The 26,665-nt window shown below is 33.2% G+C and overlaps 1 protein-coding gene across 1 annotated transcript; it reads left to right on the top strand.

Moving 5' to 3' along the window:
* The first annotated feature begins 1,516 nt into the window (after positions 1-1,516).
* Positions 1,517-25,403, top strand: LOC110098310 (cleft lip and palate transmembrane protein 1 homolog). The gene is made up of 12 exons (XM_020825095.2): positions 1,517-1,854; positions 5,703-5,849; positions 5,958-6,072; positions 6,151-6,242; positions 6,383-6,486; positions 7,785-7,822; positions 19,203-19,438; positions 22,673-22,766; positions 22,885-23,075; positions 23,678-23,897; positions 24,319-24,486; positions 24,936-25,403. The coding sequence occupies exons 1-12, from the start codon at positions 1,648-1,650 to the stop codon at positions 25,100-25,102; spliced, it is 1,779 nt and encodes a 592-aa protein (XP_020680754.1). The 5' UTR covers positions 1,517-1,647; the 3' UTR covers positions 25,103-25,403.
* Positions 25,404-26,665: the final 1,262 nt, after the last annotated feature.

The raw sequence follows: 26,665 nt of genomic DNA, 5'->3' as shown, positions 1-26,665 counted from the left end.
ACTTTATTCACACAATAATATTTAAACCTTAAAATACATTAAGCATTTATTAATTGTTGCAACTTTGTTCAAATATTGTACAAATCATGTTTGAACCTTATTCGAACTAAGTTTTAACCATATTTTTACTTTATTTGTACCAAGTTCGAAGTTCAACATTTACTTAAAACATGCTCAAATTGGTTCAAGCGTGATTCAACCATGATTCAAATGCGGCTAAAAAATGATTCAAATATGTTCAAACCATACCATTTTACATTATGCTCATTATCTTATATGAGACTAATTCATTTGAATTGATTTATTAGATATGCGAATACCCACTATAATCATATACTAATTAGGTCATATATAGAGCTGAGGATGTGATGGATAAAATTAATAGAGGGTTCGATATTTTTGATCTTCTAGGAAAGGCTAAAGAAATTTTAGTTTTAATGTAAAAGTGTTTACACATATATGATTCTTCAACTGTTTAGATGTAAGTTAATCCTTAGGCCTTTTATAGTGATATAAATTAGTATCCTATGTAGTATACTTGTGTAGAATAAGTTGAATGGGAAGATATTAGCTTCATAAGAAAGAAGTAGCTTGAACACTCACCTAAGACAAGGATGAAAATTCAATGTGTTTTATCATAACAATTGTGATTGTACTCGCATACTTCAAAGTTATAGCTATTGTGATTTAACTATATCATAACAAAATTATAGTATGTATATCGTGATTGCACTTTGCTCTATTATAATTTGTTTGGTTAAAAACTTATTCAAATCTTATTCGAATTATATTCAGATATGGTTTGAACATGATTTGAATATCATTCACACTATTTTGAATAGGTTGGAACATTATTCGAATCTTGATAAGACCTTATTCAAACATATTTTGATTAAGAACTTCATGCTTGGATCTTTTTAAGTTCTATAGAAATAATAGACCATTATAACAAAAAACATTACATCATAAAAAGGACTAATATAATATAATGAATACGACATGAATTAATAACACTTAAATAATTTAATAAAAATAGTCAATAATATTATATCAACACTTAACTACATCATTGTAAGTTATTTAACAAATTATTATAAACTAGAAGGCCAATATTTTACATTAAATGTTACTATTTTGACAAAGCACCGTTATGAGTCTAAAGCTTTGTTTGGGACATCTTTCTTATTGCTTTTTAAAATAATTTTTTAGTAAAAAAATTTCTAATTCAAGAATTTTTTTTGTACTAAAAAATTATTTTAAAAAACAGTAAAAAAGCTATTCCAAACAAAGTCGAAATCAAGCAATGATAATTCCCACCAAACAAACAAAAAGTTCATGTTAACATTTTTACTCTTTTATTTGATCATAATTTTTTTTTTAATTATTGGCAAGTTAGTATCTCTTAATAAATTTAATAAAAATAATTTATATTATTAAACTTATTTTTTAAAAGATATAGTTTTTTAGTATTCACAATTGGGATGTAAATATTATTTAGTGGGAATTTTTGCCTACTAAAAATATCTCCGCCAGGCCGACCATAAGAGGAGCCCCAAAAATTCCGTTCATTAAAGCTTCGGAACGGAGGCGGATCAGTAAGTTGCTCCAGTTGTCCTAATCCTTCATCGCGTTCTTCGGCGGCCGTCGATGGCGCAACCAGTGGCTACGTCGGCTACGGAGGCTACGCCGGCTACGCCGGCGAGGCAAAGGCAGCAGGGAGGGTTTGGCCAGACGGTGACCGGAATAATCCGGATGGCGGTTATGTGGTACTTCGCCATGAAATTCTTCTCACCAAAGAAGCCCGCTGACCCCTCGCAGCTTATGTCCAACCTCTTCCAAAAGGGAGAGCCACTGGTCTGTTTCATCTGCAAATCTTATTTTACTTCCTGTCATATTTGTTCCATCTGTTCCGATATTAGAGATGCGGTTTTTGATCCATTTTTGGCGACTTTGAGATGCATTCATAAGGGTATTGAGGTCTTTAGCAATAGGATCAGTCGCTGTTCTTCTTTTGATTGCTCGATCAAAGAATCCTGATTTACTTTTGTTTGCCTGCCTTATATAATTGCATGACTTGTAAAATTTGTGGAATACTTTTCCTAATCCATTTTATTATGTATTTCCAATCATCTTATTCAGATGCCTTGACTATGTAAATTTTAGGATTTCTTTTTTTCTGAGGGGAAAGAGTTGGATTGTTGTCCCTCCATCAAGCATTGCATTGTGCATTGTTATGGTTTGCTGCTGAGATTGATCGATGTTCTGAATTAACTGGGTGGTGTTAATATCGATCTCTTCTTCCATATCCTCTGCCTCCTTCTGAGGATTTGCTTCTTCAGCTGATCATCGTCATGTGATCCTTTGGTTTGGTATCTCCCTGATCTTGTGCAGTTCTAATATTGTCACTCTCTTTTCTATTTCTAAATGAATGCACCAAATGTTGTCTCTAACCTGGCTAGAGAGTTACTCGCTGTGGTATTATAATAATTATATATTAGAGAATAAATAGCACATCTACCAGAGCATGAGAGAATTCATATTGATTTTATTTTAATCCTTCAGGTCTACAAAATAAGTTACTCAATTTTACAAAGTCTTCTAGAATGAAGTTCATAAAGAAGCCCAAACCTAGCTAGGCTAGGGTTTATAAATAGAGTTGCATGTTATTAAATGAAGAAGCTGAGAGATTGGCATCTCAATTGTTCATCTTGAATGAATCGCTTATTAGGAAGGTTCTTGTATGTCTTTGAGTTTGGTGATTCTATGTATTGTTATCTTTGTTTGAAGAGTCATGCTTATCATCAATTAATGTCAATAAATGATTTCTTAATGATGTTTGTGATAAATTTTAATTGTTGGTTGTACCAAAAAATTTTCATGTTTCTACAAATTGGGTCAGTCAAGATGGGCTATGTTTCGATGTTCCTTCTTAGGCTAGGTCAGTAAAGAGTCTATCCCTTTCTTAAGTTATTGTGCTATCAAGGAAGATAAAACTTGTTATTGCTCAATTTCAAATAGTTATTGCTTTAATGGATATTGTGTCATGCCCATTTTTGCTTGGTGCTTATATTTGGATATAGCATTTAATGTACATGTATATATTTTTTATTGATTTTAATTTAATATTCCATCTTTAGATATCTCCCCAATCTTTAAGTTTATTTTTAATTAGTTTTAAGGGATGAATTGTTGCAGCTTATGCTAATTTTCAATTGCATTTTCTCATTGATGATGTCTCCTTGTAGAAAGTTTTTTGTTCTTCATCTTTTGAGATCTTCTAGTGAAGTTTGTCCTAGAACTCTATCAGATTCCAATGATTTCAGCTGCAATGATATATGGTCAACTCATAGTCTCTCTTTCTAATCCTAGAGGATTTTCCTTAGTTATAATCTTCATAATCTCTACTAAGATTATGGAGGTTCCTCCATCTTTTGAGAACAATTTTGTGATTCTTATTGCTATTGAGGCTGATGACACCACAAATGTGGATGAGATTGTCAGACTTAACATCCATTCCTACTAAATATCCTAATAAGAAAAAAGCCATTATTTATAGAGCCTACTTGCTAAGAGATTCAAATACAATCACTCTTATCTGGTTGAGGAAAGTGTGGAGCCTCTAAGAAATGACATTTTCATGGATAGTCATAAATTTGACATGATTGAAGAGTAAATGAGTCTTATGCCAAATTCCTTTCAGGGGCAAGTGTTTATTCGATTAAGACAAAAGTCATGGAGCTTAAAAATATCATAGTTGAATGATCGTTAAATTTGAGTCCGAGAAGCAACAACAATAACAAGCCCTTATCCTATTATGTGGGGCCGACTACATGAATCATTGTTCTTCATTGTGTCCTATTAAGAGTCACATGGATAGAAGTCCTTGGTGAAATAGGAGTCCTATTAAGAGTAGATAAAATTAGTGTTAGTGAAATAGGAGTGGAAGGAGTAGATTAAAGGTCACATGGATAGAAGTTGTACAAAGTAATTTATGAAGGATAAGATTAAAATATTAGGCAGCACTCAGCATGAATAAATGGACAATTAAGATTTATATAGCCAACCCCAAATAGTTTTGATAAGACTAATGATGTTGACAATGATGTTTGCGAGTTAATTGTTTGTTTGGCTTAGTAACTTACGTTGTTGGAAGATATCAACTGTTTGCTTCATTAGCATCTTTAAATAAAAATTTCATAAATCTACCTACATCTAAATGCCAAGCTATTTGATGGATAAAATAAATATCTGTAATCTCCGTTGATCTTGCTAGCTAACCTTGCATTATTTAGTAATATAATATTAACCAAACATTTTGTCTTTTAATAGATAACATTCTTACTTGAATGTTGATGTTATCTTGATAAGACTATATATATATATATATATATATTTAACTCTTAATAGGATACAATGGAGAGAAAGGATTCATGTAGCTGACCACACAGTGGGATAAAGGCTTGATGTTGTTGTTATATATATATATATATATAACATTGAATTAATCCTATGTGCTTAACCGGTATCAATATTATTTCACTTCTTAAAGATTTTTCTTTCATACATAAAAAATTAGCTTTAAGATATTCCAGCGCTTTAAGCTTTTGAACTATGTGCTTCTTTCAGAATAAACCTTTTTTAAAGGACTGGCTATGTTTATATTTGATTGTATTATCATCTTGGCTTGGCACACGATGTTTGTAGATAATATTACAAGAAGGTTGGATATTTGGTAAAAGTCTAGGATGCATGGACATGGACATGAGGACTTAGACACGACACGTTACAGACATGAAACACATTTGTTTTTGAAAATATAGGACACGAGCATGCAGTAGATATAATATTATAATTTTTTTATATTTTAAAAATTAAAACATTTTATATAAGTTAAACGAAAAAAATAGAAAAAAACTTATAACGTTATAGTAGTGCTCAATATTTTCTATCGCAATTGCACAATACACATAAAGGTATAATCAAAATATCAAATAACATGACTTAAATAAATGATAGATAAAATGATAGCATGAAAATTAAAACTAGATGATATTTGAAACTTCTTTTATTTTGATATATTTTTTTGTAATGAACTTATATAATTATAATTAAACAATATTTATTTGGTTGAACTTCCCTTTGATTATTTAGTGTTTATTTGGGGGATCTTGTGCTTCGGCATCAGAAGTAGAGAATGTCAATCATCTCCTCATTTGGCTTTGGGGTTAAAAGGGGAAAGGATGTCAGTCGTTGAACTTGGAGGTCAAGCTTTGGCATCGAGAGAGGAGAGGAAGTTGTGAAACGAGTATGTGAGAGTCAAGCTTTGGAAGCCGGCGGTTGGATGCATAGATCCTGGCTTCCTGCAATATCGACCCAAATCCTAGTCGAGCGTTCCAGAAAGGAAAAGTTTAGGCAGGAAGATTTGCGAAAGAAGTTTGGAGAGGGAAATGAAAAATAGAAAAAAAGTGAGTTTTTTTTTTTATAAAAAATTAGTTTAGTTTTTATTACATGAGCGTCGGAAGAGTCATATTGTTTATTTTTTTTTTTTCATGGCAAAGTATCATATCATTTCATCTTGTGTTGTGCATTACGTTTGCAATAATTCACAAATGTCACTTTTCTATTTATATTTAAATAGTTTAGCTAGTCACTTATGATTGCTGGTACAATATTTAAATGACGATTGTCTTTTACTTGTCTAGGATATGTGGTTATATCTTTCTGACCAACAAATATTCAATGACTTTGGAAATGATGGTGCCCTTTTGTGGCATGAAACAAATATTCCATATGCTGTCTGGGGGCAAGGAAGTAGTAGGTCCCTTTCTCTCCAGTATACTCCATCCGAGGTACTAATGGACACTTCTAAATATATTTGTTAGTGCAATATTCCCGTATTGTTTGTTGCATTTTTTATTTATTGCTAATAATTTTTTTAAATGTATTGATGCTTTCAGGCATTAAAACACAATGGGAGCCTTTATGCTCATGTTTTCTTTGCTCACTCGGGGTACCCACCAGATCCTAATGATTCTGAATATCAGCCACGATATGCTTTTTCTAGGACCCATCGTAAGAGAGCCTTTTTTGGGGATTGTAAATCTTAAAGTGCTATTCCATTTTGAAGTATTAGTAATTTTTTATTTTCAGCTGTTGTGGTGTACTATCCCAAGTCCAAGTCAGGCAAAAGAAGAAGCTTGCTTAATTCAAAGCAATCTGAAGAGGATATTTTGGACCTAGAGGTTAGTTTATTGTTTGCAGTGACTTGTTTCATATTCTCATTTTTTTTATTCCTTTTATAGGATTTGATTTAGATGGAAAATACTGTACCTCATCTTCTTTATCGTTATATGCTAGCAACTATATGTTTGTGATGTTATAGGTCAAGGATGATATCCAGTCCGATTCCAAGGATGAGGGTAGCGTTGAATGGATTTCTTATTGGAAACCAAATATTACAATTAATCTTGTAGATGACTTCAATCGGTTAGTCTGCCGACATATAAACATGATTTCTTGTTCCTATATTTTGTTTTGTCTAGCAAAATGCATTGGATCTAACTTGATCGTGAATATGTCCATGAGATCATTTATGGTTCAATAGTTAGTTCTTTGTCAAGGTGATGGATGGTAATGAATTTTTCAGTCTAAGCTTGGTTTGATGATTTTTTTTTCCAGCAATGCTTTTAAAAATTTAGGTGATTTACACATTTGCATACAAAATCTATCTTCTTTACAAAACTAATATCCATAAAAGCAAAAATGAATCAGTAAACATATATATTTGCGGATCAAATTGTTTTTAATTCTTTAGGAACAAGAATTAAAATAAATCCTCATTTATTTTTAATTCTTTAGGCTTGTAAAATATATTGTTGTTCTATGCAGTTTAGACATTCTTCATGTGCTTCTACCTTATGTGTTTGCGAATCCACAGCTCTTTTTTTTTTGCTCTTTTCTTTTCGAAAAAAGTATAGTTTGCATGAAATTACTGTTGTATTTGCTTTTTGGTGATATTTATCATCTTTTTCAGCACAAGCTTGCTAGCACTTTGGTATGTAAGATTTATAGTTGCTTGAAATGCAAAATAAGCGTGTTTGGTAGTAATGTTGACATATTATATGAATGTTCCTTTGGGGACTAATTGCAGCAGACACCGTGGCCATTATCGGGAATAATGAACTCTGAGGTATTGTGTGATAGAAAATTGGTAGAGAGGACAAATTCCAAGTGCTCTTTTGATTCTTGACTTATAACTGTGTAGCTCTTCTACATATTAAAAATGACATGATTTAGTCATATTGTTTAACTTGTGGTAGTCTCTTGTACGGGCTAATAAGTAGGGATCCTCCTTTGCCTCTTGTTGATGGATGAAGGCTGTCCTGTCATGGACGCATTGGGTCTATGGTAACACTCAATAGCATCTATGTAGGGCTAAGTGAGGCTATCATAGGCATTTTTATTTTTAACTCTTGACCAATTCTGAAAATTCTTTACCCCCCAAGTTTTCCACTTTACCTTTTAACATGCCATCACCCGTACCATAGTTTAGGACCACTAGTGAGATATAATAAAATTTTTGCTGAACGTGGATATATATATATATATATATATATATATATATATATATATGCATTGCATGTAGTAGTGATTATGATTTTTTTTGCTTCCATAATAATTACTCTTTGTAAATGTCTTAGAATGACTTAGTTACATCATTTAATCATTTTATAAGCTTTCCTGTGAAATCTCCCAATTTATATTGTTATTATCTTTTATTGCAGGTACTCTTATAATGCTATTCCACCAAATGTTGCTGGATGTATCCACTATACTTCGTGCATTTTATGAGTTATTTATCTTCACCAAGTTTGGTTATTGTTTGCCCTAACATGCATGAAAGATTCCTTGTATTTGCCTCATGTGACACTTGACAGGAACGAATGGAGGTGGATGATTAATAAAACCAGCTCATATAGTTAAGACATGGCTAACAGTGATGATGATGATATTTATCTCATTATATTTTTGAAGCTTCTTAGTCATGCAATCTATTAATATGTGAATGCTTTTATGTGTTGACCTGTCGAAGTTTTCAAGTAAGAATGGTTGTGATAGCGATAGGCCAACTTGTTATAATGTCTTAAAGAGTGGCTCCACGTTGATGCCCCTAAGAGTGACAACACTCAAGAAAGGTACTAAGATGGGTCACTTAACTACTCGAACAATCCAGACCCTCAAAAATTCATCTTGGTCAACGCTCGACGACCCTTGTTCAAATTAGACTAACCCAGTTTGATTGATTCAAATTAAGTCAAAGGTTAACCCATATAACAAAGGTGTCAATGGTGGTCAAAGCATGACAAGTCATGCCAAGAAAGCTCGATCCTATTAAAGTGGGACAATTATGGACAACATCTTGAGATTGGTTGTATATATTGCTAATTGATTGCATATATAATTTGTTAATTGTATATTCAAACCACTTAGATCCAACATGTACATTGTCGGCCCCATTCCCTTTAGATTCTTTAGAAAGCTTACCACACCCAGCTACCCACTATGGATTAGTTCCAAATCCATTGCTAAACCATGGGAGGCTCCCATTTGATATGAGGAAAGGGGGAAGGGAAGTGCCTACATATGCTTTGTCGAAATATTGCCATGAACCCACATCACGTTGAAGGGAGTTTTTTCTACTTGTACTTCTCTCCTCCTTGAACATCCTACTTTGCCTCATTCTATTGATTGATAGTATTTGGATGTCTAATGACCCAGTAGATTCGATGTTGGGGAACCTCTGTACATGATATTTTTAATGGGATGTGCCAGCTTCCAAGCTTCCTTGATCTTAACAAGTGGAATGCAAGCTCTTTGGATGTCTAACAACCCAATTGAGCTGAGACTGATTATTGCATCTATGTACTATGTTTTGGACATGCTGATAAGGCCCTTGATATGAGCATTGGTGATTTGTACCACCTGTACATGGCCTTCTGTATGTGATTGGTATAGGTTGATACTTCAGTTGCTTCTTACCTTGGGACTATGCAAAAGCATTATTAAACTTTCAGGTGAAATCGGAGATAGAAAAATATTACCCCACACACTCCATCAAAATACCATTGAATTACTAAAGTAGTTCTGAAGATCTCCATATGGCGGATTGGATCAAACAAATAAACTCAAGCAAAAAAGAACAAAAAACTTAACAATAATGTGCTTGAGAAAAAAACCTTGCCTTTGTTGAACTTAAACAACCTTGAGTCGAGTTTAGTATGGTCAAGCAGGTACCTTCCCACTTCTGAAAACTAGAACAAAAAATGAGTGAAAAATAGCTTGAAGCAAACCTTGAATACCCTAACTTCTTCCTTGCTCTTGTATACTATCAAAGTAATCGTACATACGACAAGCCTACATTTGTGATCTTATATATAATCCCTGCACTCTGAAATTCAATTGACTTTTTTGGGTGATTTACTTGAGGATATGATGTATATGATTGTTGAATGATCAATAGCTTTCTGTGCAATATTTCAAGGATTGCCCTTTCAACTGCTATTACAATTCTTTAGGCTACTGATAGTGTCCTTTTGATTTTTAAGAAACACTCAAAGTGATTTTTTTGCTTAAAAGATCTGCTCTTCTAATTTGAAACTTACCTTTAAAACTCAAAATAGCTCAAAAACTTGTAGAAAGGTTCTGGACTTTCACAAAACAGCATTTGTCACTAAATATTATCAAATTTATTTTCAATTGTATTTTATCAAGAGGAAATTGCATGAAAATGTAGAAAATTTGAAAAAAAAGTTTTAAATCAATAATGTTAAGTTCGTTGTTGTAAATGTTAAATGAAGATTCTCATTTTACCACTAAAAAAATATTTAAAATAGCCAAAATTCCTACAAAGTATGTAAAAATAAAAAACAAATTTAATAAATTATGACAAAAATATAAATTTTTTTATTGAATCTATTAGTTCTTTGGGAGCAAGCTTGTCATTATTAAAGAGCCAATGATTACCCAAATCCAAATATTATGCCCCTTTTATTGATCTCTTTGAGCTAGTTGTTCGATCGATAATCCAAATTGATTTGGACTAAACATTGTCAATCTATGGTCTTGGATTATCTTTAATCATACCAATGAACTCCGAAGAATTTTGTCTGCTATAAACTAACTGCGCAACTCATAACAAAATTAACTCAACACAATTCAAGTGCACCGTTGATTTACCTGCCAAAATTCTGCCTACCCCAAGTGTTCAAATCCAAAATTCCAGGTCTCCTTATATACCAAATTAAGGTACTTGGTTTGCATAGGTGTATGCATATTAAACCCATTACTATCTCTATTTAACCCAAATGAAATACATCCCATAAGATTTGCCAAAGATTTATCCTCATCGACGCTCTTCAATAATCGACCTCTAACCATTATCATCTTATATCAAATCCCCAATAAAGACTATCAATGATTCATCCCCAATGGTTCCTATTAATAATAACTATTCATTGCAGCGTCTCCATACTCTACAAAACAAATTAAATCTATCTCCTTAACTAAAGCGAACCCTCTAACCATGTCACCTCCATTTAAAAAAAGGCCAAAAGAGCTCTCTAATAATCAGTACAATTATCATAATTAGATAGGATAATCATACAACAACCATCCATTAAATACACATCTCTATCCTCAAATTCAAAAGCCACCGAATAAAGGGAATAAACTTCTTGATGATTGCCAAATCTATCAACTATCCTATTTAAAGATATCCATAACAAACGACAAAAATTAAGAGGCTCACCTCATACCTTTGACCATTCGATCATATGGACATCAAAGTTGATTGCACTAACAAAGTTGCCAAATACTAAGTCAATGCTGTCGATTCAATCAAAAGCTTAAGATTTGCATCAATAAAAATGTGTCACACATACTCCAAACAATGTGTGTTAGCTTGATTACTATTTTAATGAAAGCCTCAACCTATTCTCCTATGATCAAATATTGGAGCCAATGATTCACTTGATGTATCTGATAGGACATAAAGATCTTAATCTTGTCAAAGTCTACTATGATGCTGACTACTTTGGTATTGTCTTCTACTTTTGGTGGTGTTATTATCTCTTTTGTTTGATAACATTCATTGATCCCTAGGGAGTCACCTTTGATCTCAAGGTTGAATGGATTCTACCTAATAATCAATCTCTTATCTCCAATTCAATCACATTAACAATATATATCTCAATCAATGGGATCCTAATAATTCAATCTTTAGATGCTTGAATTCTAGGCTTGCCCCTACATACCAACATTATAACTTCCTCCAAATACAAATGAAAAATCTTGAATGTAGGAAATCCTTACAAACAATATTGAGCCTCTATCAAATTTAGTCTCTAAAATATAAAAATGACAAAAATGAGCAAAATGAAAATTACCAAAAAAATATATGAAAGAGTATATTTCCTAGATACTTGAGATTTATAATGTGCTTCACATAGATCTACCCTTTTAAAACCCCTTTATTTTGGTTTATTATGTTCTTCTTATTTATAAAGTAACTCCTAAGCTTATATGCTAGTCTTTATTTTGGTTATTGTTTTACTAACAAAGTTAAATTTTTTTTATTAATTTAGCTTGTGATGTTTTTGACTTTGAATGATGTGAAATTTGTGGCAAAAAATACCCTCTTTAATGGTTTTAGATTGGTCTTTAAGATGAAATGATGACCTTCATAGAGTTCTTTCTCTCCTAAGATTTTTGTCTCATTGTAGTGTTAGGATTCTTTCGCCATTCCCATTGAAATTGACTTTCTTGAATTTATTCTATTGCTAGAGCTATGGTAATGCGAATCCTTACCAGTATCGCATTATCATCAAGTAAGTTGTGTCATCAAACTTTAAGCGGTCTCCCCATCTTCAATATTTCATTGACACGTCCATCGTCATTATTCATTGTTTCATTCTTTGCCAACAAGGCCATTTCTTTCACCCTTTTTTACTACGATTTTTATTCGATCTTGCTGTCTTGGGCTTTCTAGCGCACATGATCACCTTCAAGGGGACTATTTATTTCAGGCAAGTGTGGTCAAAATTGATAATTTTGGTGAAGATATGTGAATAGAGAATAAGGTTGCTCATATTGATGTCTCTTTATTAGCTTGAGAGCCTTGAACACATGAAGGAAATAAAATCCATATGTGATGTTGATGATAATGGAATATTGCTTTTTATAGTCAATGAGTTTCAAGCACTGCTTATTGAGCACCACATCTTGCATGCAAGTGCGGGCAAGGCAAATAGGGATGCCAATGAGGTTGTAGGAGTTAGAGAGGAGGGAAAATCTATCAAAGCAATATGGAGGTAGGAGGCAATAGTGAAGGGAAGAATGAAGTCGGCACTAATGAGGGACCTTCTTGAGAAAATTGAAGGAAAATGCTAGGGCAATTTTATCTTTTTTTTATTTCTTTCTAAATTAGCAGTTGTGCTAATGGAAGAATTCTCCTGAATGAATTTCGTAAGGAACAAAATGAAGAGTTCTTAATGGATTTGCTTGAAGCCTAGTATAAATCTTTGGGATGCGGTGATGTTTACCTAATATAAAATATTAAAATATCAAACAATAGTTGATTTGTGCTCATAGAAGTTGCTTCTTTTGCCATCGCATCAAGTTTGCCAAGGGAATGAAATTGATACTGGATGGTTAGTCTAAGTACAATGATGCCATCATATTGTAGGCACCATTAAAACCCAATATGTTTCACTTGATACATCTGATAGAGCACAAAGTCTTATGTCTGCTGAGATCAGAAATTGACATTTTTAACAAGCTTTAAACTCGGGTTGTGATGTCCTCTTGGATGGTAAATATTGGCTGTCAACAAGGATTCAACCGTGGGCTAGTTTGGTTTGGCTATATGGTCTATTACTTGCGTGAGATTATGGACTATAGATCTTGTTTTGGCTTTTCGTCAGTCTCCTACAATCTCATTTGAGCTCAATCACAAGTTGGATCCTTCCACTAAATTGATAATGCTTTAATGCTTTGCTCATTTTTGGTGCTTATTCATGAAAGTACATTATCAAATACTACTATAGAGTTGTACTTGTTATGTGAGCATTATGAAATCCCTTTCTCATCTGATGAGAGACAAATGTTGATTTAAAGTTGTGGCAACCCTGCCCGGATGCTCGATTTAACGAGGCGGGAACGAAAGTCGTACGATAGGATCAATTCATTTAATTCATAAGTAATACAACATTTAAAACATCAAAATTTCTCCTTTTATCTGAATAGCAACTAACAAAAAAAATTTAAATATTTAACATTTGCAAAGATCATAAATTCCCTGGTTTCAGTATTGCATCGTCTTCTATAAACAAATTCTTTCCTTTCTGCCATTTCTAATTCTTAAGACTTACCTGAAACATTTATTTAGTTGAATGAGTTTACAAAATAAACTTAGTGGGTAACTTTTAAAATAATTAACATGCATAAGTACAATACATACAATCTTTGATGTATGTTCATTCATTTAACATTGAAATACATTTCCTTTCTTTAGTTCATTCTATTACATTCATTCCTTTATACATCATTTATTATATTCATTTATAGCATTTATTTTAACATGTATTCCTTTTCCCATTTATTTTGAATAGGAACACCGTCTAAATGCACCCAAAGGTATAACCTTTTCCATTTCCATTGTCATTTCCTTTTCCATAACATTTTACTTTTTCGTGCACGAGTATGTTGCTTCCCCAGTCAGTACCATATGAGGGTGAACTCTTATAAGTTTGCATGCATATCATTTCCCTTGTTATATTTATATGTTTCATTTCCTTACATATATATCTTTTGGCTTTCCCACGCCCAGTCAAGAAAGCCACTCTGTACCTTCCTCCTCCTGCACAACAACCTTCCCTATACTCAACCCTTCTCAACCTGATAAGCCCGACCCACTTGTCCAAATCCCATAGCCCAAATCTCCTCTAAATAAATCCTCATACACCTAATTCACTCACTATTATTAATATTGTTATTAATATTATTATTAATATTATTTTTAATAGTGTTATTATTAAAAAAAAAAGAGAAAGAAAAGAAAAAAAGTGAATAAGTTAAAAAAAGGAGAAGGAAATCAAGAAAAAAAACGAAGAAAGAAGAAAAAGAAGGGGAAGAAAGAAAAGAAAAAAAATAAAATAAAAAAAAAATAAAAAGAAAGAAAAGTCTTTGTGCGTTTTTTGCAGTAGTCATCGCCCCGACATCGCCGCCGTCAGCATTCGTCGCCATTGTATAATGTCCCTACAACTTAGAAGCTCCAAATCTTGCTTTCGACGCTCGCGGTCTGTCGGGGGACCACACATATACGCTCTGTATAGCATTGTGGGAAGGAATCCGATGCGATGCTTGCAGCGAGGTGGATAGGTCCTGTACACACTCTTCGTAGCATGGCAGGGACAACCCTAAGTATCCATGTATGTGCCATCATGCTTGCGGGGAAAAAATTGCATTTTCAAATAAGTACCTCGAAGACTCATACACGCTCTTCGTAGTGTGATGGGATTGAAGAACCACGGACGCAGTGTTTCCTGTACCTACCATACACGCTCTTCGTAGCGTGGTGGGAAGGCCTAACTTCTCAAATTTCTCCTAAACGGGGGAGACGCCGAGAGGCTGTCGAAATTTGAACTGATAGAGGACTGGGACTTAAACAAAATGCAGGGGACTTAATTTGAACAAATAACAGGGAACCAAACTTGCAATTACAGGGAGCATAAACTTATATCTAAAACCACAACCTGTAATTCACAAAATAACAAAAAATAAGTATATAAGCATGAGACTTATGGTGAACAAAACTCTGAACATTAATCAAGGATGATACACAATCTAATTGCAAGCAAAAACAAATAAATATTACAAATCAAATGAGAATAATATTGATTGGTTATAACATTTGTATCAATTTTGCAAGCGAATGTACTACTGCAAATGAAGAAGGTTGACGCACGTAATAGTCTATTTACAAATGACTATAAGAAGTTTGCTAATGTTCATAGGAAACGGTGAAGGACATGCAAATGAACATACCAACTCACAAGCCAACATGTATAAAGAAATATATATAGACAACATGCGACAAATGCCAAGGTGTTCATACGATAAACAACAATCAAGTTTTTAGTAAATATAGTGATCCCTCATAAGTAAAGGCGATCAATATGTGGCAAATGCAAACTCCTATAAGTTACTATAGGTGGATCATTATACATACCGTAGTACCTCCCACGAGCAACACTAGGGACTTGTGATGCTCACAACATCCCATCTATAGAGAGCGACAAGTGGCGTGTATCAACACTTGCAAGCAACAACAAATGAGTCATCAATAATACAACAACTAGCACACAAAACAAAGTAGCAAACTCGTGGTGAATATGACTTGCCCATGAGTGGGGTGTAAGCCTGAAATGTGCATAGTAATCCACCTACGGGTGACGAGAAACGACGTGCAGTATAGGCCAGATTATCCCTATGATCAACAGTAAATAAATATCTAGCAAATACACTAATCCTCGCAAACAAAGTTAGTCGATATACAACAAATGCAAGCACCAGTGAGCCATTGTAGAAGACCCGTCATGTATGTGACATGCTACTCAACAACGAGTGCAAAAAGGTTGTGATAAATGCAAATATCTATAAGTCGCTGTAAGAGATTCATTAGTGCACGACAATTTACTTTCATACGGTAACAAGCGACCCATAGCACAACGCTATGATTCACTTGTAAGAAAAAGCAGGGAATTAGTAGTAAACAGTGCGAGCCATTAATAAAATGAGGTTGTAAATTCACGACGTTAGGCTGTCACACTAGATAAATTACTTCACTTATGAGCAATAGGTGGAAGGCTCTTGATGCGTCACACAACATATTTTCCGACAGAATATATTTTTGTTGGTTGAATGTTGAAGAAAATGATAGCATTTAGAAGATGAATGTTAAACAGCACTGCTAATGCACAATAAATGATGTACAAAGCCAAGCCATCAGATCTGTAACACTTATACTAGCGGACAAAAGATATTTATAGACTCTTCAAAGAAACTCGTGCATCTTTCAAATGACCATTACTTACCAAAAAGAATTTAGTGTTACACGACAACCTACCTTCAATAAGCAATGGGCAACCAATAGCGCAGCATTACGCCAGCGAATCCGTAACACTTGTACGAGCAGACAAAAGGCGTTTCTCAAGCTTTAAATAAAATTTTGTGCAAATTTTAATGAAAATCATTTAGCGCAAATAATTATATTTAAATATTTAAATTCTCCTTATGTATTAAAATATGATTACCCGCATGGGCCTTGATAATCATGTTGTATGTACACATATGACATTTGAGGATGCTGTGCGGGTCAAAAAATGAACTTAAGTTCGAACCTGATCCTTCTATGTAAATAGGTTGGAGTCGACACGGCTCGAACCGTTAAATAAATATATGGTTGCTGCATCGATCAGGATATTTATTTTATACGTTCATATTAAGCCTTCAAGGTCTACAACAATAGAAATTCACTAATAAAGGAATGAAGCCAACAACAAACCTGATCCTTTGTCGGCAAGTAGGCATAGCCGATATGGTTCAACCGATAAAATAAAATTTCTCATAAATACCTCGATGATGGACATATTGACTAAAAATCTCAATCGGAGTGAACCCCAAATATTTAAAGATGCCTCCCAAATTCTCATGAAAATTAAAACTAAGAAATCACTAAAATATTTAAAAGTGAAATAAAAACACCTAAAATACTTAAAGAAAAATTCATTCACCCTCCGCAATAGTTTCCCGGGGGTGGACAAATCTGAAAATGATTTCAGCTCACAAATAGCAAATGTCTGGTCGAGAATATCACTATGATTCATTCTTAAACCGTATCTTGCCAGTAAGGACGTAGCACGTGTATTTTAATCGGTGATTTTGTCGCCAAATAACACCACAGGTAAATAGTTATGACCGCGACCTTTTGACCGGGTGATTTTACCACCAAATGACATCATTAAATTACGATCATGGTCAGAGCCCGTATGTTTCCTAACGGAGCTAAATCATTAAGTAATGAATCAATAGGATATGACCGATAAAACTCTCGGTTAGCTAAGGTCATAAAGATTCCATTGACCCATAAAAAGGGTCTTTTCTGTCAAAAACTATGCTAACGACCCCCGGCACCGTTGGTTGGTACTCCCCCAAAACATCTGCATGTTCTTGAGTGAAAGGGTGCATCCCAGAGATAGGCCTTAGAGAAGGGAGCCCTTTGTCAAGCGATTGGAGTGACCACAGAAGTTGAACGAGTTCCATTCAAGTCAGCGAGTTGCCAATTCGCTTGTTCAAATTTATCCCCTTAGACAAATATTTATCCCATATCTATAAGGTACTCTTAGATGAAGCAACCCATGCTGCCAAAGTGGTGATTTTATTAGTAATAGTAGAGCTATTTCCACTATTCCTAATAAAATCTAGTTTCTAGCAAATGTAAGTCTAGTTTTCTTATTCATAACTAGAGGAAGATTGATAGAGCTAGCAATATTGGAAATACTACTAGGGTTCCAGCAATTGAGTGGGAGATTTAAATTTTATCCAAAGCCAGATGGAGGAGATCATTTTTGTAAGATAAAAGGTTTGCCAAAGAAAAGTCCCCCAACCACACCATTTCAAAGTCTTCTAGAAAAGAGAATATGAATAGGAAAAACCCATCATTAAGTGAGAGAAGATTGAGAGTACCTTTCAGCAACTAGGTTTTCTTCACCACATGTAGAAAGGCTTTATAAAAAGGGCACTTACCTATGGAGTAAGCTGACAAGGATAACTCCTATTCGGTTGAACTTCCTCCACCTCTTTCTCAGAGAAGTGAATCACATGGGATTTTGGTGGGCTTTTAGGTCATAGAGATGTCTTTGGACAAAGTGGTTTTTGTGGAAAGAAGTTTTTTTCTGGTCAAGAGAAGAGGTGGGCTTTTGAGAATCTTGGTGAGAGTTTTGCAATAGTATGGGGTGCTTGAGTATTTTGGCTATGTTTGGAAAGTGATGGAAAATCTTGCTGAGTGAAGGAATCTCAAAGAAGCATCTTGTGAAGGAATGTCGGGGGATGTTTGTTGAAAGGACTTTTAAACGCGGAAGAGGAAGAAGGTGGAGTGTACTTCATTTATGGAGGAAAAATAGTCTAGCAGAGCCAGATGAGGCGAGGGAGGGAAAAATGCCCATCAATGGTTTGTGGGAGGTGCAGCTAGGGTTTTTCCCTTAGCGGCATTGCAGTCCAATTGCCACATATGCTCATTTCATTTGGTTCACTTACTAATTGGCTAAAGTCCATTCCTACTTCTGTATTTAAAGTGGTGGCTGAAGTGATATTTATTTGCTTCGAGTGGGGAGAACACCATGTTTATCCATTTTTGGGGTTATCTTGGTGAATCCTTTGTTTACTATTCAGGTCCTTTTGAACCAGGCAGGATGTTCATAGATCCAAATGAATAAATACTTCTGAGCATATACCTTATGATGTTATCGATGGAAGATATTTTGCTATGAATTAAGGCGTTAGACGATAATCATTAGTCTTTCGAAAATTGCAGTTGCTTTTATTTTTACAAGAATGCTTTTTCCTTAATCTGTTTTTTTATTGTTGTGGTGGCATGTGTTGCGATGTATGCAGCTTCTTAAGTTTTCATTTAATGTATAAACTTACTTTAATATGGAAGCATGCCTAGATTAGTCGTGTGACACTACACTAGTGAAACTTAAATTGTATTCAAAATTTAACCCTTTTAAAGTATTCAACTTCTAGTGCAATTAGTCACCCCATGTTTTGGACACTTCCTTTTAGCTACTACCTTTCATTGTAGGAAATATTCATGTGAGCACGAGTATTTTTTTATATATATGAGCATATTCTCAAGCATCCTATCGAATATTTCTCTCATTTTATGCTTGTTCTACTGGAGATGACTTGAGCATTTCTCATATTTTCTTAGGCATAATTTGGTAGAAGTTTATATTTGTTTGATGTGTTAGACAACAAAGTGAATGTTTGCATGGTTATGCCTGCGAGTATGAAATTCATTTTGTAATGAATTAAGTTGTTCTTGGCTATGTTGAAGAGTTGTTCTGCTTAACATTCCTGTTCAGATTTGAACATCGATCTAACAACGAAGAACTATTACCCAATAATCTACTTCAATGAGTTTTGGCTCCTGAGAGAGAAACTCATACCTCTCAATGATACTGTGAAAGAACTACCTCTTCACCTAGAAGTAGGACCAATCAGCTCAACTAAGTGGCAATTTTTCTTACAGATTGAGCAATCATTCCAGATTCACCGAAGTTATGGAAGTATGGTTGAAGGGGAGGCTGATCAACTTAAGGTACCAGTATACTTTCCACCTGAGTTTGATGATAGTTTTGGGTTCAAAATTGTTTATTTTTTAAACCAACGAAGTGAAGTTTTACAATTGCCTTTACAAGGATTGATCAAAAGTAGTTTTGGGCTTCGCCTTGAATGGCCGGTCATAGATGGAGGCTCTTAGTTTGGCAACCGCATGGTAACCATGCATATGACCATTACTAAGTGATCTCCACTTATTACCTGGTTGGCTTGGTGGAGGTTTTTTTTCCCTTATTTATTTCAATATGATTTATTATTCTACTCTTTTTTAAGAAACATTATCCTGTTAACTAGGTTTTGTTTGGTACAAGTGTGTCAAATGTTATTCATTTTCTATGTTGTATGAAATGAAATTATCATGTATCATATTCAAATATGCGTTGCTTGAAAGTCAGTCCATATGCTGATGAAGTCATAGAAAATGCACACATGCAAAATGTTTCTAAGTAAATTTCTCTTTTAAGTCAAAATCATTTTTTTAGAAGTTAAGATGAAGAAAAGTGGAACCACAAGTTTTCTAGTACCAACAACTGAAGATCAGTGCTAAATTAAAAAATAGTCTCTAGATATTGGAAATTGGTTTATAAGTATTCCTTACTAGATGATTCAATGTTTATGTTGATGGAAGGCCACCGTTTTGCACACTACTTAACATTTCACTTCAAAATTTAGAAATACATATGCTTTAATCTATGATGCACCGACACTTCTCTTTAAAGAGGTGTGCAGTGTCCAACACGTATATGACACGACACGCGTCCGACACTCCTCTGACACGAACCGGACACATCGAAAATGTGTCAGATTAAAAAATATTAAATACAAATTAGACACGCATATCTTAAATTTTTTATGAATTTTTTTAATATAATTTCTTGCATTTAAAATTTTTACTTATTTAAAATATAAAAATTAAATTTCTTATTTCCTATTCACAATACCAAATCAATTGCCCACACTTAATACCTCATTCATCGAATATTCTCTTTTTCATTTCTCTTTGGTAGTGAAGGTATTTTCATCTTCCTCTCGAAGACTAATAATAACATCGGCGTCTGACTCTCAACATCCTAATATTAATCATTTCAATCACAAATTCTAGTTAAATGGCTATATATTTCCAAATTATTTTTGAAATTATACTTATTTAATTTTTATACATTATTTTTAAAATATAAAAATTATAATACCGTGTCTAACCTGTGTCCGTGTCCTATATTTTCAATAATTGAAGTGTCCCGTGCCCGTGTCGTGTCGCCGTGTCCGTGTCTTGTGCATCATAGGCTTTAATCCACTAATCCTATATATTTTGCTACTCAACTTGATCATTTAGTGCAACTTAGTTGGCAGGTCAAACTCTTGATACTAAAAGCATATGTAGAGGTTTGAATCTAAAAATTTTGTTTATGCAGGGATAATGCAACTTGATCTAAAGGCGCTAGGAATATGATTTGATGGTTTTAACATGTTATTAATATGTTTTACAATGACCAAATACAAATCTTGATTGCTGATTATTATTTTTTGCTTAGCACTGTAATGATAAGCATTGATGAATACAATTTATTTCAGTATGAAAAACATGTATATCTTTTGCTTTGTTTATTATTACCATTTAGAATGTATAAGCTGCTATAATTTTTGTTCAGTTTTATTTACCTTTTTCTGGCTCGTTTATTGTTTCCTGAACAAGTTTTTTAATCTGTTTTGCTTCTATTTGTCGTCATCATTATTAGCCCAACTATTTTGGCTACTATTAACTTGGTCATATTTATAATTCCCAGCTTTCAAGGGTTTATTGGGGAAAATTCATTTTGTAAGCTTAAACTTGACTTTTAGTTTTTCATCGGATACTTTTTCGAAGTTCGTGGTCTATTTATACAAAATCGTTAATTCCAAAGCCATAAAATAATGCAAGTGCCTGATAGCACTTTGTAAATGAAAAGGATCTTGGAGCATGCATAATACTTGATAGTTTATGATAGCATGGATATGACATCTTTGTATAAATATGAAATACATAGGTGAGGATATGATGGAAAAATGCATGTAGATATATTAGGAGAGAGAAGAGGGGGACGGGATAAAGAGGGTGTATGTATAATGAGGTTGAATACAATAAACTAATTGATGTGTAATGCATTTTCTATTTTCTTCTGTATTGCCCAGGAATGGATACCATTGATAGTTATTATCTGGCTAACAAATAATTGTGTCAAAGGTCTCTTTGTGTGATCTCAATTCAAGCTAGGCTTAAGCTAAGTACCTAATCGAGTTAAGCATGTTTCACCAATATCAATGATCGTGATTGTCAAAAAACAGATTTGATTTTCAATCAATTTTTTTTATCTTTCTAGCTCTTAGCGTTACATTTGTTTGTGCATACACACATATAATACCTATATATATATATATGTATATGTATATATATGTATATGTATATGTATATATATGTATATGTATATGTATATATATGTATATGTATACATATTTTGATGCTATTATGACCTTGATTTGACCTAAGGTGGCTCAGGCCTTAATATGAGTCGGCCATGTCATGTTCTTGTTTATTCACTATTCTTCGAGTGCCATCCAAGGCAAAAAGACTTGGGCTTTGCAATCCATTACAGATCTTTTTGTGAAATTAACCATCCACTTATATAGATAAAATAGTTGATATTTTATTGTTTTTGCCTTGCATTTTTCAGATATGCTTTTAGATGGGTATATTATAAATAAGAGAGTCAAAGATAGATATATTTTTGTGGCCAGGGAGTTATAATTAATATTTTGGTAAATAAGTTAGAAATAAAAACCGCTTATCATCTTTTTTATGGAAAGTCTTATGCCAACTAACCTGTTTGATAGAAATTGTTTATCAAATTCTAGGGATTTGATGGAGTTTATGTGTATTTTTTTTGCAGTTTAATTTTTAAAATCAATGTACTTATATATGGCCTTGAACCAAAGGGGTTATTTTCCCTTTTTTTTTTAACATTTTTAACTTTAACAGATAGTTGAGTTTAGCCTTTAGACCTACGTTTAGTATGTTCTAGTTCTATATTCAAAGAGTTTCAGAGAGGTTCGTTCTTGCGTTATTGGATTGCAAAGGTGTCTTTCACATCGGTCTGTTGAATAATTTTCTCTAAAATTAAGAATACAAATTTGCATTTGTATTTCCTCACTGCTTGATATGGTACTTTTTGTGCTGCAGAGGGTCTTCTTGGAAGGGAACCCCTATCTCCTGGTGGTAACAATGGTTGTATCTGTGCTGCATTCTTTATTCGATTTTCTGGCATTCAAGAATGGTAAGTTGGAATTTCATTATGTTGAAGGCCTTTGAATATGCTTAAATGGATTTAATTTATAATGATTCTTTGTAACTTATTCTCATAATTGCTTGCTAACCTTGATGACTCGTTGCAGACATTCAGTTTTGGAATAAAAACAAGTCTATGGAAGGATTGTCTGCAAAGTCGGTTGTTGTGAGCTTTATCAGTCAGCTGATTGTTTTCCTTTACCTTTTTGACAATGATACTTCATGGATGATTCTTGCTAGCTCTGGCATTGGTTGCTGCATTGAATTCTGGAAAATTGGAAAAGCTATGCACATTGAGGCAAGTTACCTGATAGTGTACTTGGTTTATTTAGTTATCCATATGAATGCTTAAATTTTTCAGACAAAAATGACGAGAAGAAATATTACGAAAATTCTAAATGTCCAGGAATCTCTATTGAGGGATAATACTTAAGATGCTTTTTTTTCATACACGGATGGTTTTAGGTTGCATTCCCTGTTTCTAGAGAGGATCTGTCCATATTACTAAATTTTATGCTAAGAATATTACTATGAAGTCAATCATTGAATATCAGATTTCTATGTAATAAAATTCAAAATCATTAAGTGTTTTTGTAGTCTGATAAATTTCAGTAATTTTCAAATATTTGGCATTGGTTCCCGATTCCTTCCTCATAAATTACTGCACTTGATAATTAGGAGTACATGTTTTTTATGACTGTTTCTTTTCTTTTTTCATCTGCCAAACTATATTTTGATGCATTTGTTTACAAACAAGTTTAAATGGTGTGATAAGTTTCTGAGTATTCTCTAATCCTTGAACTATTATTTTAGGGTTCTTTCAGATAGCTGGCATCTGTACTTACTGAAGTTTTCATTCTCAATGACATTTTTGCTGTATCATTTTTGTTATGTTACCAGATTGACAGGAGTGGGAGGATTCCTATGTTGCGATTCCGTGACCGCGAATCATATACAAAAAACAAAACCAAGGAATATGATGACATTGCTATGAAATACCTTTCCTATGTTCTTTTCTTTCTTGCGATTTGCTTTTCCATCTATTCACTGATGTATGAGCAGCACAAGAGCTGGTATTCCTGGATACTTTCGTCCCTCACTAGCTGTGTCTACATGTTTGGTAAGCAGCCTTCCCACCATACAATTTGGCTTTCAACTCTTTAGCATATCACGATTAATTCATTTTTGCAAAAGCTCAATTCAAGGCTTCTGATATCATTGAATGGTTTTTTTCACGGGAGAAGTTGACAGTAGAAAGCTGTAAGATGTTAGGGAGATATCTAGCAGTAGAAATGTATATTGCAAACAAAAATTTACATGAGGAAAATTCCAGCTTAGAGTTAATTTATGGTCACCTCTCGGATATTGTAAATTGATTGAATTCAACATAGCTGCCAAGTAGCTGTAGTTGTGAAATGCCTGAAGATATTTAACTTTTTTTTTTCCTCTACCAAAATTGGGTTTTTTAATGATTTTTTCTCCTGTCTTTTATACGCCAATCTACAATTACTAACACAAAAATTTTGCCTCCTGATTTACAGGTTTTATCATGATGTGTCCCCAACTTTTTATAAACTACAAAATGAAATCAGTTGCTCATCTTCCCTGGAGGCAAATGACATACAAATTCCTCAACACAATCATTGATGATCTTTTTGCATTTGTCATAAAAATGCCAACACTGCACCGCCTATCAGTGTTCCGAGATGGTGCGTTCAGAATGCATTTGCTAGTGTTTTTTTTACTTCTTTTTAGCTGCTCAAGTGCTTTTATTTTGTTCCTTTTGGACACTATGCTATCCATAGATCATGTTTGGATTCTACAAATTAAGGTTTCATTTGGGATGGCTTTCTTATTGCTTCCTAAAGCAGCTTTTTAATACGAAAATTGTATATCTTATACTAGAAAGCTTCCTTAAGCAGTAAAAAAGTCGTCCCAAACAAAGCCTAAAACTATTACTATAGGGGTTGATTTTTCACAATTTAAAACATGCTACCTGTCAATTTAAAAATTATTAGCTGGATTCTAGATTATACTAGAACATGCTTCCTGCCAATGCATAATATGAAGTGTTTATTTTTATGCAGTCTTATTGTTGAAATTACAAAGGGGGTGGTGCTTAGATTTATATTTACATATTTATGTTCTTGACTTGCAGATGTGATCTTCTTGATATATCTCTACCAGAGATGGATTTATCCTGTAGATAAGGCACGAGTGAACGAGTTTGGCTTTGGTGGTGAAGAAGATAAATCACTTGTCAATGGCTCTGCTAATGAAGCAGATAGCAATGCAACAGATGAGAACAGCAAGAAGACCAATTGAGTAACTGGTTTTTTCTAACAGCTTTCAAATTGACTTTTTGGAATATTCACGTTTCTATATTGCTTTCATCCAGTAAGTGAGTGAAATATTGCTATATACGTTTTACTCTTATCGCAGCATTACTAGCCGTTGTGGTAGTCTTTCATTTCAACCCTTTTCTTTGCTTGATTTTATAATTTCCTCTAGTTTTCATTAGTTTGTCATTTTTGTTTTTTGAAAATTTTCCTGGTGTAACATCTGGACAGCAAACTTTGTGATGAAATTAATTATTTCTGTGTAATTCTACAAATTAATTTTCTTAGCCATAGTCAATTGATCGTTGAGGTTTGATTTGGCAGCTTTTTTTATTTAGGCTTCGTTTTATTCCCTTTTTTTTAAATTTTATATTAAAAAAACTGTTTTAGACAGCAGAAAGATGTTCTAAACAAATCCTTATATTGATCCCCTTGTTCATAATTGTCTACTGGATATTTGAATGTCTTAATGATATTAGAATTCAACGATCTTTGGCTCGTTGGATTCATCTCGTTGAGCCATTTGATTTGATTATAAGCATGTCATATTTGGAAGCCGTTTGGTCCTCCAATTTATAGTTTGAACTTTTCAAATGTGCTTAGGATCTTTGATTTGGACCCATTTGGGCTAAGATTGAGTCGAATTTGGTGTCTTGGGTTCATTTTTTCGAGACGTTCAGTTTGATTGTAAGTTTGTCGAAATTGGAGTTCATATGATTCCGGATTTAATTTCGGAAGTTTTCAACTTGATTTTGTCTTGAGATTCGTGAGAGTAATTATACAAAGTGACTTTATGTTTACAAATTATTTTATTTGCTTACCTATATTTTTCGTATTTTATACCTGCATTGTCTATATTATTTCAAACAGAATAATTTTTATAAAAACTTAATTCATTGTAAGAATATGATACTTTTATTTGATAGCCCACCTTAAAAATGAAGTTGTGCAGTCTTTGAGCTAATAATTAGTTTGCTTTTCAATAAAAAATGACGGTCTTGCTTAGCGTTAATTTCTGTTTGCTTCTTGTTTAATTAATCATGGCCTTCTAATTACCAAAAAAATATTTTTAATTGAGTACTGTAAGCAAAAGGATCCTTGACTCATTGATTAAAGAAGGCTGTTATGAGTTTGTTTGGGATAATTTTCCTGACTGTTTTGTTTTTTTAGACTTACAGTTTTGTTTTACTATTTTTTTTTTCTTTAATTTTGTGCTAGGAAGTTATAATTTATTATAATTAAAAAAAAAGTTCCTATAATATTTTGCAATCAATTTTATGAAAAATTGTAGCTATCTAAATCAGATTTTATATCTTTAAGATTATATAAATAATATTTTTAAAGCTTATATATAACTTGAACATTTTGAGGACTGCATTGTTTTTCTTCTAAAGAATACATTCAAGCTTTATTTGGGATTGCTTTTAAACCCTAAAAGTTTTTAGTTTAAAAATTTTTTAATAAAAAATTATTTTAAAAAGTAATAAGAAAATTGTCCAAACAAGCTTTAGGCTTCATTAAAGATGACTTTTTTACTATTTTTTGAAGC

This window comes from Dendrobium catenatum, unplaced genomic scaffold, assembly GCF_001605985.2.
Source record: "Dendrobium catenatum unplaced genomic scaffold, ASM160598v2 fragScaff_scaffold_1089, whole genome shotgun sequence".
Lineage (NCBI taxonomy): Eukaryota > Viridiplantae > Streptophyta > Magnoliopsida > Asparagales > Orchidaceae > Dendrobium > Dendrobium catenatum.
This window is presented reverse-complemented; position numbering and strand designations above follow the sequence as displayed.

What these genes read in the sequence shown, in the direction of transcription:
- LOC110098310 (XM_020825095.2), top strand. Translation starts at nt 1,648, where the DNA reads ATGGCGCAACCAGTGGCTACGTCGGCTACGGAGGCTACGCCGGCTACG. An exon ending in GAAAAGCTATGCACATTGAG is followed by an intron (nt 23,076 to 23,677) that starts GCAAGTTACCTG and finishes TTATGTTACCAG; the next exon opens with ATTGACAGGAGTGGGAGGAT. An exon ending in CCTATCAGTGTTCCGAGATG is followed by an intron (nt 24,487 to 24,935) that starts GTGCGTTCAGAA and finishes CTTGACTTGCAG; the next exon opens with ATGTGATCTTCTTGATATAT.